The 20,253-nt window shown below is 44.5% G+C and overlaps 1 protein-coding gene across 1 annotated transcript in view; it reads right to left on the bottom strand.

Annotated features, from left to right (window-relative positions):
* Positions 1 to 3,052: 3,052 nt before the first annotated feature.
* Positions 3,053 to 20,253, bottom strand: part of Wwtr1 (WW domain containing transcription regulator 1) — a 111,999-nt gene continuing 94,798 nt past the window's right edge. The window contains exons 5-7 of the mRNA XM_075950538.1: positions 11,373 to 11,491; positions 10,206 to 10,318; positions 3,053 to 6,550 (exon numbers count right to left, since the gene is read on the bottom strand). Of these exons, the coding sequence (XP_075806653.1) occupies positions 6,366 to 6,550; positions 10,206 to 10,318; positions 11,373 to 11,491 (417 nt within the window). The 3' untranslated portion in view covers positions 3,053 to 6,365. The remainder of the gene's footprint in view (positions 6,551 to 10,205; positions 10,319 to 11,372; positions 11,492 to 20,253) is intronic.

The raw sequence follows: 20,253 nt of genomic DNA on the forward strand, positions 1-20,253 counted from the left end.
AATAACTTTAGTCCTACCTAGTTTGTCTTTAATAACCTCGTTATCACTAAAAACCCAGAGATCTCTCCATCAAAGGATGCAAGCCGGAATGTCTGTCCCACACATCTTTTCCTTTTCCGCTTTTATGATGCCCTAGCCTGTGCTCTAAGCCAGAGCTGTCACCACACCCAGACAAACCATCTGCTGCCCTCTAGTGGTAATTTGGCTCATCCACTAAATAACGGGCGGCTGCAAATTTTTCCAGGCAGGGAGGGTTTGGTTACCTTCCTGCAGAGTTCAACTTTTCTCCAATAGCTTCCTATGAAGAAACATTTAAAAAAAAAAAAAAGCCTCAAAGTAAGCATCTGGCCTGGGACGAAAGGAAAGAGGGTGTGTATTGACCACCTGTCAATCAATCACTTCTCTTCTGAGCAATCCCAGCATCCCAGCATCCACAGAGTGAGATGAGAGGTGAAGACAGGGCAGTCCCCAGAAGCTCTTGTGCCAGCTAGATTAGCGCATGCACAGCAAACAAGGGACCTTGTATCAAACAAGGCCCAAAACCTGAGCTTGTCCTCTAACCCACATGTGCACAATGGCACACAACACACACACACACACACACAGAAAAAACAATACCATGTTCTCAACCTTCAATCTGTCACAACCATGAGACCGACTAAAGGGTTGTAAGGAATTAAGTGTATAAAATGCCCCATATCCCAGATACAGAAAATCTACTAACACGCTCACCAAGACAACGGACAAGCAGATTTCATTTCTGGGGGAAAATAAGTGCTTTGTAAGTTATGAGAATAAGAAATGAGACCTCCCCCAAAGAGTTAAGTGGATGCTAGAGGTGACAGTTATAGACCTGCTTTTTATTTATTTATTCATTGAGATAGCCTTGGTGCCTGACTTCAAGTAAAAGGTTTCAGGGGTTTTGTTTCTCTGTTCTTCGACTATTGTTCAGTAGGATAAAGGTGTCATTTCTGCCTAAATGATTCCAAGGTACGCTGCTAAACTATGTATGCATGCATTTACACACAGATCTCTGTCACTTTGTCACAGCAAGAAACGTTAATACAGCGGGTAAGGAAGATGGGTAAGACAGTAGGAAATGCAGGAAAGGGGATTGCGTGGTTTGAGGCTGTGTCCCCATAGTCTAGGGTATTTAAATACGTGGCTTGAGGCTGTGTCCCCATAGTCTAGGGTATTTAAATACGTGGCTTGAGGCTGTGTCCCCATAGTCTAGGGTATTTAAATACGTGGTTTGAGGCTGTGTCCCCATAGTCTAGGGTATTTAAATACGTGGCCCCCAATTAATGGTGCGGTTTGGGAAGTTTGAGTGTGGCCCTGATAACAAGATGTGATTCAAGACGTGTGCCCTCAGCTTCCTGCTCCTGCCAGCATGCCTAATGCCATGCTTCCTGCTAAGACAGACGGATTCATGCTTCTCGAACAGTAAACCCAAATGTAAAAACAGTAAACTTCTATAAGTTGCATTGGTCATGCTGTTTTAACCCAGCAATAGAAAGTAACTATTACAGGAAGAAACAAAGCCAGGGCATGCGCTCAGGCAGAAGTCCAAAGGAGGGCTTTGCTGGATTCCCCAATGAACTCTGCATAGGAGTCAGACATCCTGTTAGCAGCTAAGGGCATTTCTAGCTCTGCTTGTGAGAGGGGTCAAATGAACTTGGGGAGAGGCTAAGACAGGATTTGAGGTGAGCTGGGAACTGACATCACACACTAAAGAAACAGTATGTAGCCTGTTGTCAGCAGTAATACAAGAAACGCACTGCATGTGGGTAAAATACTTTGCATCCATCCTATCTGCAAAGACTTAAGAGGTACACAATGCCAAATTCTACACTAGCTATGGTGACAAGGGGTTTTGGTTTGTTTGTTTGTACAAGACAGTTTCTCTGTGTAACAGTCCTGACTGTTCTGAAATTCAATTTGTAAATGAGGCTGGCCTTGAACTCACAGAGATCTACTTGCCTCTGCCTCCCATGTGGTGGGATTAAAGGTATGAGCCACCACCTCCCCACAATGACAAGGGTTTTTGCATACATGTTGTAGGGTGTTGTAGGCTGGCAGCCATTTTTAAGAAAAACAGTAGAATCTATCAAAGGCACATACATTTTGAAGAAGGATTCCGCGTCTCAGAAGCTTTCTCCTGGCCACAAGCTGACAGTTCACTGCAGCACAGAAAACAATGAGGGACACCCCTATAGAAATACATTATTTACAGTTTAAAATACCAAAGCACGGCAGGAAGAGCGGCTCCCCAGACACTGGCTGTGTACGCATGACCCTGTGTGAATTAACTGTTTCACACAGTGACACCTTCATTGCAGCCAGGTGAGAACAGTGGCATTGCTGGAAAGGGACTTAGATGGCACTGGACAATCCGCTTTCGTGCTTAGCAAATGGTCAGTGTGCCGCGCATGCTCAGTATGCATTAGCCATGGTAATGCTAAGCAAAATAAATGGAACTGTTTTTGTTTTAAAAAGGCCTTATAACCTTAGAAGTGAGTAAGAGGGCTGAGGGTACAGCCTGGTGGTAGACCATCTACCTAACACGTGCAAGACTCTGACTTCATCCTCGGCACAGCGCGGAAAACACATGCTGAATAAACATGGCTGTAAAGCTCTGTTTAAAACTGGCACGTAAGACCAGTTCTGGGGCGATGGCAAATTAGCTGGGTTCTCCCCCCAGTACGGCAAGCAGGTAGGTGGGGGAAGAAACCACAGTATCCGTGGGAAGCAAAGCGAGAGCCCGGATTCGGAATTAATGACAGCGTGTTGCAGTGTGTTTACTTACTGCAGCGGGGAGAGGCACACCCTGTTGTTAAAAACATAATCCAGCTGAGGGTATTGGAAGGCTGGGGAGGGTTTGGCTGTTGTTTGTTTGTTTGTTTTTTAAACACACACCTTTAAAAGAATATTTGCCTACAGAATCTGTCTTCCTGCCTCTCTCACTGACTGCCAGGGGTTACGGAAGCCTCTCTGCTTCTACCCCAAGCCCCCAGTAAACAACCACACCACGTGACAGAGACAAAGGCCCAAGTGGAAGTTCAATTGTATTTATTTTTTTATACAGAATTGAGAATTAAAACCTGTAACAAACTCCAGATAAAATGGCTTGATTTGATGGATTTGGCTGCATGTTTCCCGTATGCAGAACACACTGGATTAGAAATCAACAACACAGGTCTCATTTGATAAAATGTAGAAGTAAAAAAAAAAAAATTAAGTTAAAGTATTAGCACGTGTATAATACAGTATCAGGGAAAAGGTCTCTGTCAATCACCCTTTTCCCATCAAATTAATCTATAGCTTTCCTTTTTTTCTTTTCTTTTTTTTAAATGGCTTGTTTTTCCCCCCCATTTTTTCCCAAAAGTTGTCCTTTCAGAAGTTGCTTCTAATTACATTGTAAGAACACAGCACTCGGTGACTCCGTCAGCCACTTCACGTCACCTCCTGCAAACTCCTTTCTGCTGAGCAGTGCCCAGGGGGCTAAAGCTAGTTCTGTTTTATGTGCTTCTCACACACTGGGAAATCACTGAAAGAAATACATCTTACATCCTAGATACTACAGTGAAACGCTGCCTAAAAAAGAAATCCCCGATGATAAAAGAGCAGGATGCTTTCCCTATCGAAATGCTTCACTAAAGTGTATCTTATCGGGAAAAGCTTCTTCTTCTTCTTAAATGCAACTTTTAAAGTTGCCTATTCTATGACAAAATTTGGAGATGATATGGTAAAAAAAAAAATGTATTGATTTAGGACGAAGAAAGACTAGCTAGTCTGACAGGTCGTCTTAGAGTATGAGATAGTATATGAATAGCACCTTATTATGAATTCTTAGAGAGTATTAATACTTACAGTAATACTAGAGAACCACTGAGATTGTTCTTAGGGCTGGGGATGGAGCTCAGCGGCAAGGCACTTGCCTAACACACATGAAGTCTTGAGTCCAATCAGAACTAGAAAGCAAAGAAGGTCTGGCTTCTGATTTCTAGGTTTAGCTCTCTTTAAAAAGCCATATTTTATAGTCTTAAAAACAACAGAAATTATATCTGGCTTTATCTATTAGTAAACAGTCAGGGGCCATATTTTATTCTAGAAAAATACTATATTCATTAAAAAGGTTTAAACTAATTTACTAAAAAATTATTCTAATATTTCATAATGCCACAAGCTTATTATAAAATGGCTTCTAAAACCTGGCAACATAAACCATCAATGATTTAACTATTTTTTTTTAAAAAAAGAGTATCTTTTTTTACATTTAATAGCCTGAAATGCATGTATAAAAATATTTTTAAATACAGTAACACTGTCGAGTTTTGTTAGGTCCCTTGTGTTTTGGTTTGTTTTTGATTTTCCTCAGAAAGAATGTACAACTCTTTTCGCAATTTTTGCTAACAAAAGAGAAAAAGAAAGAGTGCTCCCTTTCAACCTAGTAGCAACATAAATACCAACTCGCCTCTCTCAGAGTGCTCAAGGAGTTAACTGGGCGTTAATTGGGGCTCTTCCAAGGAAAGAGAAATCATTTCAGAGTGCTGGATGAAACAGTGGCCCATGCTCTTGTCTGCTGACGTGTTTAGCAAGCACAGAGACAGAGAGCATCAGAGTGCCACAGCCCTGCCCCTTCCTCCTCTCTGCCCCTCCCAGGTAAAGTGCACCCTAACCCTCTTCTCTCTGACAGCAGGGTCTTTTGGTATGAAGGCTGAGAGAAAATTGCTGCTTTGTTCTTCGAGGGCACTTTTCGCCCGTCTTGCTTGCCTCGCTTTTGAGGGGTTCTGATGAGTCTGGCTCATTTCCCATCAACTGGCCTTTCTGGCATATTCCACAGCTTCGTCTCTGACCTTTCACTTGCCTCTTCCCACCACGACCAAATGTACTCTGTGCATCTATATTTCAATAAACCAAAGGGATCTTATTAAAGATCCTGAACAACAAAGCCCTCACCCTCATGGACACTGAAAGTTTCCTCTCGGATTCTTGATGTCTTTCAAAAATAAAAAATAAAAAAGGAGATTAAATTCATACACTATAAATAATGTCAGTTCAAAATAATAAAGAGCTAAGGACTTCATTGCTAGCGCGGGCAGACCGCCTGCTAAATGAACACGATGCTCTCAGTCCTTAAGAGATAATAAAAAAAAGTTGGTTACATAAGAGGTATTGAGTACATATCTTATGCCTTTTTGTACCAACTTAGCAAAGGGGTTAGGATAACATACTTAGGAATCAATCTTACTCCGCTCAGAAGCACAAATCTAGACGACATGCCCTGTCAAGGCCTTTCTGTGTGCACAGTCAGGCATCTGTTTCGTTCTTCAAACACTTCTACAGACAAGATCATTTTTAAGCGCTTGAAACCTCGAAAGCAGAATTGATAATGCCTCAGAGTACAAAATGCAACAGCTAATTTGCGTGTGGTCAGGCTGAGATCTACGCTGGCCTGATGTTTTCCGAATAGGTCAAAAGACAAAAATAGTTGCCACTGATTCATCAAAAAACATTCGGCGGCCCTTTGTCATAGCCACAAAATGACAGTGTTCCATAAAACAAACAGATTCCAAGCTGCATTTTGCAAAGAATACAGGTTGCAATTTAAAAAAAAAAAGTAGTTTGGCTTCATAATTGTTCATCTCAGTACCAAACTGGTCTCTTTCATACGACCTGTCATACAAGACCTGCGACAAATACCGCAGCGGCCCTTCTGCACGCAGCACCGAGCCGCTGGGTGCTCCGCCGTCACATGGCGAAGACTGGTGACATTAGGACTCTGTGCCTTTGTAAATGCAGAATGAGAGCAGACATCAGAGCCAGCATGGATTCCAAACTGCATCATATTCCACACAACAGAAATTTACTAACTATACAATGATTTTTTTTTTTAAGATCAAGTTAAATAAGTTTTAAACCATTTGTTACTAGGGTTATCAGTACAGTTTTTGAAACTGCAAATTGGGTCTTTGTGCACGTTTCTTGGACCAAGCTGCCAGTCAGAATTCACTGCCTGGGGTCAGCTTTTATGGCTTAGAATCAATTGACACATGAATTTTAGCTAATGCCTATAAAGCTAAGCCACGGGGTAGCAGGGATTTTTAAGGAGTTATTCTGCATAATCAATTCTGCACTATCTGTCACGGAAATGCAGGCTGGCGGAAAATGAAGAGAACATTTATTTATGTGTCACTTAAGTCTTGGAAGTCAAGCCCAGGCAATGATTAGCTGGCTGCATGGACCAGGAGTGTGGGTACGGAGGCCGGGAGCAGTACACCTGTGGACCTGCTTCGCTCCGGCAATTGTTCCACGAGGCCCAGGAAAGGTCAGGTCACAGCTGCCACATGTTACCATGGGAGCGATCACAGCCAGGTTAGAAAGGGCTCGCTTTTGTTCAGCGCGGACTCGACATCATTGAAGAGGGGGATCAGATCTTCAGACTCCAAAGTCCCTAGGTCAACGTTGGTTCCTGGAAGGCAGTCAAGGAAATCAGGGAAGCGGGTCTGCTGGGGATTGACGGCCATCGGTGTCTGACCTGCATTTTCTCCTGTAATAGAAGGAAGGACAGTTGTTATTTCCTTCTTAAATTTTTAAAATTTTGTTTGTTTCTTTGGTGTTATTTTTGAGACAGAGTCTCTCACTATGTAGTTCTGGCTTTCCTGGAACTCACTATGTAGACCACGCTGGTCTCATACTCACAGAAATCCACCTGCCTCTGCCTCCTGAGTACTGGGATTAAAGGTGTGTGCCACTATGCCTGGCTACATTTTATTTTATATGGGTATTGTGCCTGCATGTTTCGTCCGTGCAACACGTGTGTGCCTGGAGAGTCCAGGAGAGAGAATAAGTGTATCCACAGGACTAGAGAAACAGACGGTGATGAGCCACCACGTAGGCCGTGAGACTCGAGCCTATGTCCTCTAGAGGAGCAGCCAGGGCTCTTAAGCACAGAGCCATCTCTCCAGCCTTTTCTTCTAAGTTCTTGAGAAGGGGGCAGAATAGTTCAAGTGCTAACATACCCCACATTTTCATGCCCACGGACACCACATTAACGACCTCAACCTGTTTCGGAAGACTGTTTACCCCAGTAAGGCTAGAGTTCTGCAGGACATGGTGGAGGAAAATGCTAGAAAGGTAAGCCTCTGGAATTTGACTGAGAATACGTGCTTTATGTAACAGTATTATGGGAACTACATGGAGACCTGATATCACTCGACAGGTGCTTTACTATATGACCGTAGGCATGCTTAATTTCTCTTGACCTCCTGGGTCTCCTGCACACGTTGGGAAGAAGCAACAAAGTTGCCATATCCAAGGCTATGTCATCTGTCTACTAAAGTTATCATTACAGATGCTGGAGGGATGGCTCAGTGGTTGGTCAGCAGAGATCCTGAGCTCAAGTCCCAGCACCCGCACTGTGGCCCACAAACCCCTGTAACTTCAACTTCAAAATATCCGATATCCTCTGGCCTCAAGACTCCTGCTCACGTGGTACACGTAAACTCACACGGGCACACACAGGCACAAAAATTTAGAAGTTCAAAATATCATTATGATCTTTTAATTCTTGAAAATACGTATTTTAGCCAAACAAAATCTCTCTTTTTTTAAAAAAAGAATTCTTCAAATTCTTTCTCACCAGAAATGAAAGCATGAGTTGACGCTTCTTCATCGAGGTTAACAATCTCAAAGCATTTCTCTTGGCAGTAGCTCTACAATGTCCCTGTGGTCTTTTTAGCCCTTGTCATTTAGCTACTGAAGTTCACCACTTAAACTACTTAAGGATTAAAGGGGGGGGGGTCAATTCTTCCAGGGATGTGGTTTTCACGGAACATTCTGGAAGGAGGAATGACTGAGTAGCCTTTACTCATCATGTTAACATCCCTTGGTTCCATCTCCACACAAGTCCAACTGTGTGTGCTCATTGCAAAGGGAGAGGGTTCTCAGCCAGCTTGCTCCTGGCAAGTGGTCAATGTGCTTAGCAGACTGAACAATCTTTTCTAGCCACCAGCCAGCTCTGCCTGCCCTCAGCCCCTCCTCAGCTAATGACTAAGTATTACTAAATATTACAAGACTGACTCTCTTTAACAATGTATGCCCATTTCCTGCAAACACCTCGCAGGAGTGACCCTGAACTCAATGAGATGACACTCAGTTAAGCAGATTAATAGGAACACAGTGTTTATCAAATCCACTTCATCGGTATCCTCCTTCAGCTGAGGAGCAGAGGTGGCCACACTATTCTCATTTCACTGGTGAGAGGCAGAGGCCCACAGAGCATCCCTAGAGAACACTGTTACCAGGGACTGAGAAACAAAGATTCAACTCAGGCTGAATGTTGCCACTGTTCTTTTCAAGACACCATTTAACTGTGTGTTATGGCTTCAAAAGCACTCTCCATTTACTCAGTGGACATCATTTTACAAACCTACGGGAGAGAATGTATCCTTTTAATGTCTCCTGAGGTGCCCACCCTCTCTCCTTATTTAATTTCGCTTTTTACCCTTTTTACGGGATTCCCGGAGTTTGAAAGATAAAAGTAAACAGCATAGGAAGGAGCCACCTCATGAGGCTGTTTCAGGGACACAAAATAAATTACACAGACACATAGGCGTGTGAAAAGATGAAAGGGACGAAGAGGAGAAGTGACAAAATAAACTGAATGCGGCAATCAGTGCAAAACACTACGTAACTGCCACCCAACAACCCTACTATGGCCTCTACCTACTGCCGTCGGTCTGCAAGACCTGCAGGTGCTGCTCCAGCATCCTGCCCTTCTGCAGCGCTGCGCTGCAAACCTGGCTACGAGTCAGGCGTTCAGAGCAACAATTTAGACTCCCAGCAAGCAGCACACGGCAGCCGTACACGTGCATGAGTGCTTCTGCATGTATAAAATGCATGTGGAACGCCAGCATATCTGGTGCTAAACCATCTCTCCAGTCCAACAACGGCTTCTCTGTCACGAATAATAGAAGAGAAACAGCAAAGTCATCTACACAGAGCATATATGCACGCTGTCATTTATTTTGGGCTTGGCTAGCAAGACACAAAGGAACTACATACGTGAGCTGGGGATGGGGTCCACCCCTTTCATTGCTATTACTGTTGCACTTGGGAGGCAGAGGCAGAGCTCAAGGTCAGTCTGGTCTACATTTCACAGTCCAGGACAGCCAGAGAACAGAGAGACCCTGCCTCAAAATTAAAAGAAAAGAAAAGCTAAATACTATGTGTCTCAACACTGAAGTGTAAACTATTTATTTATTTTGACTTTATGTGTATTGGGGTTTTGCCTGCATGCGTGTCTGAGTGAGGCTGTCGAATCCCCTGGAACTGGAGTTGCAGGCGACTGTGAACTGCTATGTGGGTGCTGGGAATTGAACCGTGGAAGAGCACCCAGTGCTTTAGCCACTGAGACACCTCTCCAGCCCTCCAGATTGTCCCCCCTCAATCATGCAGTTCTCAAATGTAAAGTTAGCAGACGACAAGGTCAAGAGTTCGGACGGATTTATAGGATGCACACGCTGGGTCTAGGAAGTCAACCTGGTTGTCTTCTTGCCAATTGTCGAAGGAGGGAATTATGTCAGAAATGGCGCTGACAATTAGAACCCTCTGAGCTTTTGGTTACATACCTACTGTCAATCCTTCCCCAAACCAGAAAGTAACACGAAAAGATCAGCGTGCTCGGAGAACCAAAAGCAGTCTAAATTCCAGTAGAAAGAATATTCGTTACAACTAAAAAGGGGGTACAGCTCAGTCACCCCCACTCCAGGTAAGTACAGAATGGTTAAGAGGAAAGGGCAAGGGGCTGGAGAGATGGCTCAGAAGTTAAGAGCACTGACTGCTCTTCTGGAGGTCCTGAGTTCAATTCCCAGCAACCCACATGGTGATCTGGCGCCCTCTTCTGGCCTGCAGGCATATATGGAGGCTGAACACTGTGTACATAATAAATAAATAAATCTTTAAAAGAGGAAAGGGCAATACCAAAAGGATGGGGGTGGGCTTAAAAAGCCCACCTATCTGGAGCCTATATGAAGCCATATTTGCATAAACTCTGAGAAGTCTGCTATATAGCAATAGCGCCTGTGGTCTGAGTGGGCTTTTAGCTGGCATTTTGTGTTCTAGGTTTGTTTCCCATTGGATTTTCGGATTGCAATAACCAAAAGACAATCTGAAAATGATAGCTGCAGGCTGTGTGTGCCCACCTGTTTCCATCTCGTCCATGTTGCTGAGGAAGTCCTCTGGAGTTGTGGGGACACTGTAGCACCCCAACCCCAGGCCACTGTCCGTGCTCTGCTCCCTTGAATGATAGGGCCCTCTGCAGAGGGGAAAGGAAGAAAGGAAAATAAGTGGAGACCTTAACATGAGTCCAGTAAATAAACATCACAGCTAGAACGCAGTCACAGAACTCGGGCGGTGAGAGGGAGAAAATGCTACGAGGCCTTTTAATTTTGAAATGTATAACTGATCTTAAGTAATTATATGCAAATTATATTAATTATATGCAAATAAAATTACATGCAAATAAAACTGGTTACTCACCATATACATGGGTGTTGATTTCCTTGCCTCAAAATAACCGTTTGAGCCCTATTCTATGTTCAGATTATGCTACCTGATACTACTTATGTGAAATTTTAAAACCCAGAAAAATAGTGCTGAATAACGCTCATAGAGATACACATTAATGTTAAAAGAAGTATGTATATAGCCAGTCATGGTGGTCCATGCCTATAGTCCCAACACTCAAGAGGCTGGGGGAAAGGGTTCCAGAAAAATAGCTAAGTTCCCTGGGATGGCCACACAGCACTTTCTGAGGAGTGGCTGTGCCTGGGGAGAGAATGGAGGGAAGAAAGACACCTAGTGGTGGCAGAGATGGGCTCAAACAGTGCTTGGCATACAATACAGCAAGCCTGGATGGCAGGTACCTTAGTTTCCTTTCTACTTTTCTAGCCTTTGAAAAACAGCACAGCAGAAAATTAACACTATTAACTAAACTTTGAGACCTTACTTACCTTTCCCCATAAGTACCTCTGAATTTATTTGTTCTATTTGCCACAGTATGCTTCTAACCTCACCTTTCCTCTCGGGACCATCAAGACTCTTGCAAGTAATTACCAAATCGCGCTGTCCTGTTTAAACTTGAAGCTCGTCCTCGTAAGCAAATCACTGACTGAATAAACTCCATGTCATGTGACTAGGTTTTGAAACTGAGATGTTTTCTAAAAGCTTCCTTTTTCTTTCTTCTGTCAGCTCTCCCGCCTCTCCCCATCCCTGAAGAGCCCTGCCCCTTCTCCATGCAAACGAACACCCCACACAGCCTAAACCATAGGTAAGAAAGCAAAAGTCAGTGGTCCCCAGTGTGAACTTACCCATTGAGGAAAGGATCTGAGCTGTTGTTGGTGATGGACCGCATATCTGTGGTCATGGCAGGCGGGTTGACAGGGGCCATGGTCTCCTCCATGGGGAGCTGTCTGCAGAGGGCAGCTTCCTACAGAGTCGGAGGGAAAGGACGTCAGTCAGTTGCCACGAAGGGTTGCATCGTAATACAATTCATATGAAGACTGTCCACCAAACACAAAAAACTTTGTACCTATTTTAGTAGGTCAAGGCCATTTGGAGGTTAGTATTCTTTCTCCCCAGACAGCCCTGGACTAGCGTGCACACGCTAGTCTCTCCCCGTTTACATGCCAGTGTGAATGGAAGGTTTAGAGCCTTAAATAAAATTACACTTAGCAGCTGCTGTTAATCACCAGATGAATAAGACAACCAGTTAAACCACTTGCTTACAGATAGATAGATAGATAGATAGATAGATAGATAGATAGATAGATAGATAGATAGATAGACAGACAGACAGACAGACAGACAGACGGATGGATGCTCTGTTGGTATAGGCTTTTACGCATTTACCACCAAGCCTGACAACCCAAGTTCCTTTCCCAGGATCTGCACAGTGGAAGAACCAACTTCTACAACTTGTTCTCTGACCGCCAGCTGGATGCTCATCATGGATGTACATGTACAGAATAAATAAATATCGTATCAGAGCTGGTGAGATGGCTCAGTGAGGTAAAAGTGCTTACTGCATAAGCCTGGCATGTTGAATTAAATCTTCAGGGTGTAACACATAAGGGTGGATGGGGAGAGCTGATTTCACAAAATGGTCCTCTAGATACAAGTCTTGGCACAAGCACGCCTGCACTTATGTACAGACATCATACACACTCACATATACACACAACCTTAACAATGTTGAGTTGACTACAGCTGGGGGAAACTGGAGTTCCAAACCAAATCCCACCAACAACTAGATGTTTGATGGGTTATGGATTTTTTTAAGCTAGCATTAATAGCAAGAAGAATAAGTACAAAATGTTATGAACCTGACTGCAGTGACACACTCCACATTCCAGAAATGACCAGGCATCAGATGCATTTCAAGTGGATGGTGATTTCCAGAAGAATACTCAGATGTTTCTGCTTACATCCAAAACCAAGGCTGGTTCCTGGACATATTTATGCCTATCGGTTTTTCATTTCCAAGCTGAAGTCATTGATCTCACAGCCTTAAAATCCCTAAACCATGGCTGCAATGACAAACAGAACATTCCAGCTGTCTGAGCTGCAGGATGCTGGTTAGATCTCTTTCAGCCCTTCACGTGGTGGTTCAAAGTACTGCGGTCTAGGCAGTGACCCTGGAAAACTGTAGGTTACTGTGTTTGGTATGTGGTTACCAACTCAAAGGTGGCATGACTCTGACCAACCCTGAGAGGGCTGACGGGGAGGGACCTGCACTGAGCTGGGCATTGTGTCACATGCCGCCTTTTATCCCACAGTAGGGAGGCCAGCCTGCTCTACAGAGCGAGTTCCAAGACAGCCAGACAGAGAAACCCCGGAAAGAAAGATTCGGGGGGGGGGGGGTGGCAGAAAGGAAGGAAGGAAGGAAGGAAGGAAGGAAGGAAGGAAGGAAGGAAGGAAGGAAGGAAGGAAGGAAGGAAGGAAAAACTTAGAGAAAACCTGTCTCAAAAAAATTAAGAAAAAAGAAATGAAACTGCCCTACTAATGAGCAGAAATAAAATAACCAGGCAAGAAAAGGACCTCTGGTTCGCTTCTCTTTATTTTGAGGAGGCAAATAATTAGCATCCTTAATTAATGCATTTCAAAACTCAATAACACACACACAATAGGTGGCGTTTTGAAAGTACCTTCTAAATTGATCCAGAACAATCAAGTTTTTTTCTTATAGTCATTCTGACATGCCTAGAAACTTTATTATCCAACAAAGTCTCACACAGAAAACCTGAACCAGGGATGAGGAAACCCGAGGTAACTGCATTTCTTACAGATCCATGAGATGTTCATTTTTATTTAACTTGCTTACCCATAGACTATTTCAAATAGAGAAAAAAAATGTGCTTGCTTGTGGCAGAATATATAAATAAAATTTTAAAATCTTCATAACATATGTCATGAAAGGAGAGGGTAGCAAGGAAGCTCTGTGGGTACAAACACTTTCATAAAAGCCTGATGATGTCTTTAAACCCACATTTAAAAAAAAAAGCAGATGAAGATGGGAGGCAGAGACAGGAGAGTTGCCTGGAACACAGAGCACTGCAGAAATATCGAGAAACTCTACCTCAGCACAGCAGAGAGAATCAACTCCTGATAGCTGCCCTCCATGTGTGCACCATGGCACAAGCGTGCTCGCGCACACATAAAAATTAAAAAAAATTGTAAGAACGCTTTTAAGATCAGGAAAGGGAACTATTTGGAGGGAAGGAAGAGATAATTATAAGGGAAGAAGAAAGATGGCAGAGGATAGTGATCTGTGAATAACAATATATATGCATGAAAATGTCACAGTGAAATCTGTTTCTTTGTATGCTAACCGAGGACAAAATTAAAGACTATATAATGAAGGATATGTAGTACGCTAAGGGAAATGCTCACTGCTGTTTCCCGTCTATTCTCTGGATTTCAGATCCAAGAGAAGTGCCCACTCCAGCACTGCTTCCTAAATGAGGCCAATCTCCAAATCACCAAAAGACGAAATGCTACATTCTGCCGGTAGGGGGCACACGGGACCACGTTTTCCACCTCCTTCAAATGACTCAGAAAATGCAAGAGACCACAAGGGGTGTTTTAACCCTAATGGCTTTAAAAAATAAATCGGATCATTTATTAGTAACAATACAACGACCTGTTTAAGATTCCTGTAGGATCATTCTTGGGTCAGAGATCATTTCAAAGAGCAGCTAAGTACAAATACAAGGTAAACTTCTACTTCCTCCCCAGCTCCACCGGAACGGACCATGAAGGCACATGTCTGTAGCCCAGGCATCTACCCACCACTCCAGCCTGACAACTCATGGTCTCCCAGGCTTAGCATCTGCCTCTGCGGTTGCTTCCACCTCCTGAATTTGTACAACTGGTCCCTCTGTCTGGAACACAATCCTGAGACCTTCCCCAAGTGTCCATTTCCTTCACTTACTAACATACAAATGCTACCTACGTCTCAGAAACAATCCCCCTGCCACTATTTAAAGGAGCCCCCCACCCTATCACCACCTAACTCCCCATTTATGTGTTTGTTTTCTTTGTTTATTTGTTTTTATGTGCATTGATGTTTGGCCTGCAATGTGTCTGTGTGAGGGTGTCGGATCTTGGAGTTACAAACAGTTGTGAGTTGTCATGTGGGGGTGCTGGGAATTGAACCCGGGTCCTGTGGAAGAGCAGTCGGTGCTCCTAACTGCTGAGCCATCTCTCCGCCCCTACTGTTTGTCTCTTAACCCGCATTTATTTTCTTCACGGCAACTTTTATGTTTTATCTTGTCCTCCCCAGTGGAATGTTAAATTCCACCAAGGAAGGGACCTTCGTCACTACGCTCATGCCTATATAATATTCCCCACTCCCTGTAACCATGGTAACTATGCAGTATATACTCGAAGAAAAAAATACTAAGTAAATGAGAAATAGTACATATTCAAATAAAAACATTTTAAATTATGCTAGTAACAAAAAATAAGAAAAAATTCACACCTTTAACCACAAATGAGTCTAAATACATCTTTTTTGCTTTTGTTTTTCAGGAAACTCCTGGAGGCTCTACAGACCAGGCTGACCTCAAATTCAGAGTTCCACCTGTTTCTGCCTCCTGAGTAATGGGATTAAAGGCATGTGCCACCACTGCCTGCTTAAATGAGTTCTATATGCAACTTAACCAGCCAGGCACACGCTCCCCTTAGTTAACCTGAATCCTCTTCCTGTGTCCTAACACAAAATGATCAGGACTGAACAGCCAGTAGCAGAAACAGGGGCACCCAATACTAGGAACTGAATCCCAGCCCTGCTGTCTCCCGGTGAGTTATTTCACAAGTTTGCCATTTCCCAGTGAGGATAATAAAACCACGCGTGCAAGGGACGGCCGTGATGACAAAGATGCTCAGGAGAGGTGCTCTTCCAGAAGTCACCGTAGTCGGCTAGCTGTCGCTGCACCGTGTGTTCCTGTACCGTCTCAAATGCACAGGTTAAAAGTCCAAATAAGGACAATAGCGGTAGAGCAGTCCCCTAACAAGCCAAGGCCCTGGGCTCCATCCCCAGGACCACAAGAATCAATGAATAGACAGCTTTAAAAATCTCCTCACTGTTGTGAGGAAGTGATTCACTTTGACACAAAGAAATTTCTTTCCAGTCAACTTGGACCTTTTAACTATAGAACGGTTGAGGGTTACATTTTATAATATAATAGTTCTACATTGACGACTTTAAAAATTCCACCTGCTGGGTTTTCTATTGTTGTGTTGTGCTTTGGTTTTCTTTCAGCTTTGGCGCATGGTAAATTATCTGAAAAGAGGAATCTCCCTGGAGAAAATGCCCCCATCAGACAGCTTGTAAGACTGGAGGAAATTTTCTTGATTCAGATGATCCTAGATTGTACAAGAAAGCAGGCTTCCTCCAGCTCCTGCCTGTGGGCTCCTGCCCTGACTGCCTTCAGCGATGGACACCAGAAGATGAACTAAACCCCGTCCTTCCCAAATTGCTTTTGGTGCATGGTGTTTTATCATAGCAACAGAAACCCAAGTAAGACACTACCACTTTGAAAATTAAAAAAAATCTCCCGGTATCTGCCCACAAATTTGGGGGTGGGCAAATACAACACCAAAGGCTAAAAACAGCTTGTCACCAGCCTGTCCTTATCAAAGGAGGGGGATTTGAAGCTTTGTAGTTAATTGTTGATGTTGTCTTTTAATAAGTTTAGACAGAAAATTAAAGTTTAAATCAGTATGACTGACGGTCACGTGACACCCACGACCCTTCTATAAGCACCACGGCAAACATCCACCTTTACCTAGACCAAGAAAAGCACTCAGCACTAATCATCAGCTTCTCTAGTCTAAGCAGGTGTGCCGGTCGGCTTACGTCAACTTGACCCAAACCGCAGTCACCTGGGAAGAGGAGATTGCCTCCACGAGACTGGCCTACAGGCACACGCTCCGGGCATTTTCTTGATTAACGACAGTTGTGGCAGTGCCATCCCTGGGTTGGTGGTCCTTGGTTATATATGAAAGCAAGCCAACGGAGCCAAGTGGAGCTTAGGTTCCTACCACGAGTTCCAGCTATGGCTTCCCTGAAGGGTGGGCAGCATCTGGGAAGGCACTCTCGCCCTCGAGTTGCTTTTGGTCCGTGGTTCATTACAGCAGAAAAGCAAACTAACCCAGTTGGACAGCTGGTGAGAGCTGAGGGCAACACTACCACCTACAGTTGTTTTATTTCCTGCTTCCGTTCTAGAGGAGCAGGCTTCTATTTCCTGCTTCCGTTCTAGAGGAGCAGGCTTCTATTTCCTGCTTCCGTTCTAGAGGAGCAGGCTTCTATTTCCTGCTTCCGTTCTAGAGGAGCAGGCTTCTATTTCCTGCTTCCTTTCTAGAGGAGCAGGCTTCTATTTCCTGCTTCCGTTCTAGAGGAGCAGGCTTCTATTTCCTGCTTCCGTTCTAGAGGAGCAGGCTTCTATTTCCTGCTTCCGTTCTAGAGGAGCAGGCTTCTATTTCCTGCTTCCGTTCTAGAGGAGCAGGCTTCTATTTCCTGCTTCCCTTCTAGAGGAGCAGGCTTCTATTTCCTGCTTCCGTTCTAGAGGAGCAGGCCTACTCACAGGCCCCACCAGCCCTGTCACTTCCCTCTAACCCTCCCGGGCCTCTAAGACAGGCCTTTGATTTCTCCACAACTCTGTATCAGGTCTCTCTTCCCTCATACACTTCCTACTCAGCTTTAACAGCCATGTTACACAGCCGCATTCCAGATGTTCTTCCAGACCATCAGAGCCACATCAGGTCAAGACATTCCCAGACTCCGCGCTTCTGGTCCTCAAAAGTACACACACCTAATATTGGCTGGGCTCAGAACAGCTCCCCCTAGCATCTTCAGGTTTCTCCTAATGTTATTACCCTTACAGCATCCAACCTGACTGGGACTGCCAATTGGACAGCATTTAGAATGCCCTGGAGACAGGCCTCTGACACACTTGGGAAGGATCACCTTCATTAAATTAGCCTCTGGGCTGTGAGAACGATCTAGGTTAAGGGAGGTGGAGAGATGTACCCTACAGGTCAGTAGTACCAATTCATGGGCTGGGATCCTGAACTACACAGAAAACGAGAAGCCAGCTGTGCTCCATGTCTCTCTCTGCTTCCTGATGAGACACAATGGGACTGGGTGCCTTCTGCCACCGTGCCTTCCGTACTGTGATGAGCTGTACTGTATCACCTGGACGCGTGACCCAAAAGAAACCCAACACATCAGGTACTATTCTTAGCAACAGTTGCTAAGACCCTTCCCCATCTTCCCGCAAGTCTGGAGGTGAGGGGCAGGCAGACCATCACAGGGAACGGACAATGACTAGGTTTTACGCTGTTCATCTAATCCCCACGTTACTGTCCTCCAATCTTACAGCCATCTCAAGTACCAGGTCATCGTTACTTCTGTAGGTACTCCAACCAGCCTCCCTGTCGTGCCATCAACCTGTGTGTATCAGGCTTTGGGGCAGGTTCCAAGTCACATAGAGCGTGACCACTGGAGAAAACAAGGTCTGGGAAGAGTCAGGAGATCATAAAACTCAAAGCCTCACAATGGCTCTTAAACTATTAATACCCAAAAGATCCTTCCAGTCATAGAACTGGGGCCAGAAGGGGAAGAACTGTCTGGTTTGTAACCAGTTCAATTAAGGTACTGCCTGCTTCTCAGTTCGCCGGGCTACTGGCCAAAGGAACTCTCAAGAAGTAGGTAAGGATTCAATGCTGTTGGATCTGCCCTGAGCTTGGCAGAGAGGGGGGGGGAGGGAGGGAGGGAGGGAGGACAATGCAGGGGAAGTGACTTTAAAATAAGAATGACAGGGGTTCAAATCCCAGTTTGGTCAGAATATAGCTATCAAAATTTGGACGACATTCTCTTATTTATTACTATGTGCATGTGTGTTTTCCCCGAATGTATGTCTATGCACCAAGTGTATGCTGTGCCCAAGATGTCCAAAGGAGAACATAGGATTCCCTCCCCCCCCCCCCCCCAGCTAGGATTCTAGATGGGATTTGAACTCTGGGTTTTTTGGAAAAGCAGCCAGTGCTCTTAATCAATCTCTCCAGTCCCTGGACTAAATTTCTGACAGCTCATTAAAATGCTTTATAAAACCTATCTTGTCGGGCAATATGAAAAGATCAAAAAGCAGAGTGGACATGCATTCAAAGGAGTGTCGGATGACATGAAAGACAGGAGGAGAGACAGAAGTGTTAGCCCAGACTTTGCATTTTGCTTTCTACATGCAAAGCCTGAACATAGGACCCAGTTAATTTATTTTACGGCTGAAGAAACTGGGGGACAAAGAGAGTAAGTGACTTTCCCAGGGCCCTACAGCTGACAACAGGGAGAGCCAGGATCCACATCCAGGCCGGTTGACTTCTGAGTCTATTCTGGAACCGTCCACAGCGTTGCAGAGAGAAGGAAGTGAGGGCTGAAGTTGGCAGAGCTCAGATTCAGACCCTTTCACCTAGTCCTGGCCATGAGACTTGGGCAAGTTACTTCATTTCTCTGATCCTGTTTTCCCAGCTATAAAATGGAAATACCAACCCCATGACCTCATTCAGCCTGTTTAGAGAAAAAAAAAATTAATGAACTAGACTATTCAACAGTACTGAGTGCAGTTTTCCCTCCACGAATGGGAGGAAGATGGCATTGGAAATGCTTTAGGATCCATTTCCATGTATATGGGTGGGGCTAGAGTCCTGGGAATTCACACCACATTTCGAGAAGTTTTAAGTTCAGATCTTAAAGGCCAGTTTCACAAAGTCCTGAAAAGCTGCCAGGGCAGGCCTGCTCCAGCCCTCCCCGTCCCCACCACCAGCTTTCTTTTTTTTCTCCACATAAAAGTTGGGAACGGAAAACCTCTGTCCAAGAGGGGCTCTGGAATCTCTGTGAGTTTGTGGTCATCTGTCAGTTCCCTGAGACAACAACAACAAAAATCGTTTGTGGATTTGAAATGGCTGGGAGGCTGTGTGTGTAAGGCCTAACTGAGGGGGATAATGAAAGACACCCGATGAGTGAGGGCGTTCAGGAAGAGAGCCTCAAGCCTCCTTCCCCACTGGCCTGAAGTTCTCCTGTGGAATAAATCAACAGAAGAGGCAAGAAAGTAAACAGCGGTAGAAAGCATCCCTGTGTTCGAGGCTCCCAGGGCTCCTCCCACCAGCCAGCCCCTGCCCTTGCTGGAATGTACTTCAAAGGGAACGGAATGATAATAACCCCTTCTGAAGGTGCTCAGCTTGACTGAAGTGTGTAGCCAGGATTCTACAAAAATGGAAGACTGGATTGTTTTAATTATAAAGGGTGGGGTGAGTAGGAAAAAAAAAGAAAAGAAGAACAATGAAAACAATATTTTAAAATCCTACCATTAAACAGTTATTTTAGTGCAGAGACTCAGCTCACTCTCTCACTGTCAAAACTGGGGGGGGGGTGTTCAGAACCAGAATGCTTTGGGCGTTCTGATGGCAATCTCTTTTAAAGTCGGAGCCAAGAGATTTTAGAAATTCCCTGCCACACTTCCTGGGGCTTCTCTCTGAAACACCTCATCACACTCAGCTGCCAGGCTGTCTCTATAGAAGTGCAGACTCAAAACTCCGAGTCTTGGGGAGGAAACATTTGTGTGAGTCCATAATTATTATCCACGGCCCTCTGCTGCTCCTTTAACTCAAGATGCACGCAGCAATTTCGTG

The sequence above is a fragment of the Microtus pennsylvanicus genome, chromosome 16, assembly GCF_037038515.1.
Source record: "Microtus pennsylvanicus isolate mMicPen1 chromosome 16, mMicPen1.hap1, whole genome shotgun sequence".
Classification (NCBI taxonomy): domain Eukaryota; kingdom Metazoa; phylum Chordata; class Mammalia; order Rodentia; family Cricetidae; genus Microtus; species Microtus pennsylvanicus.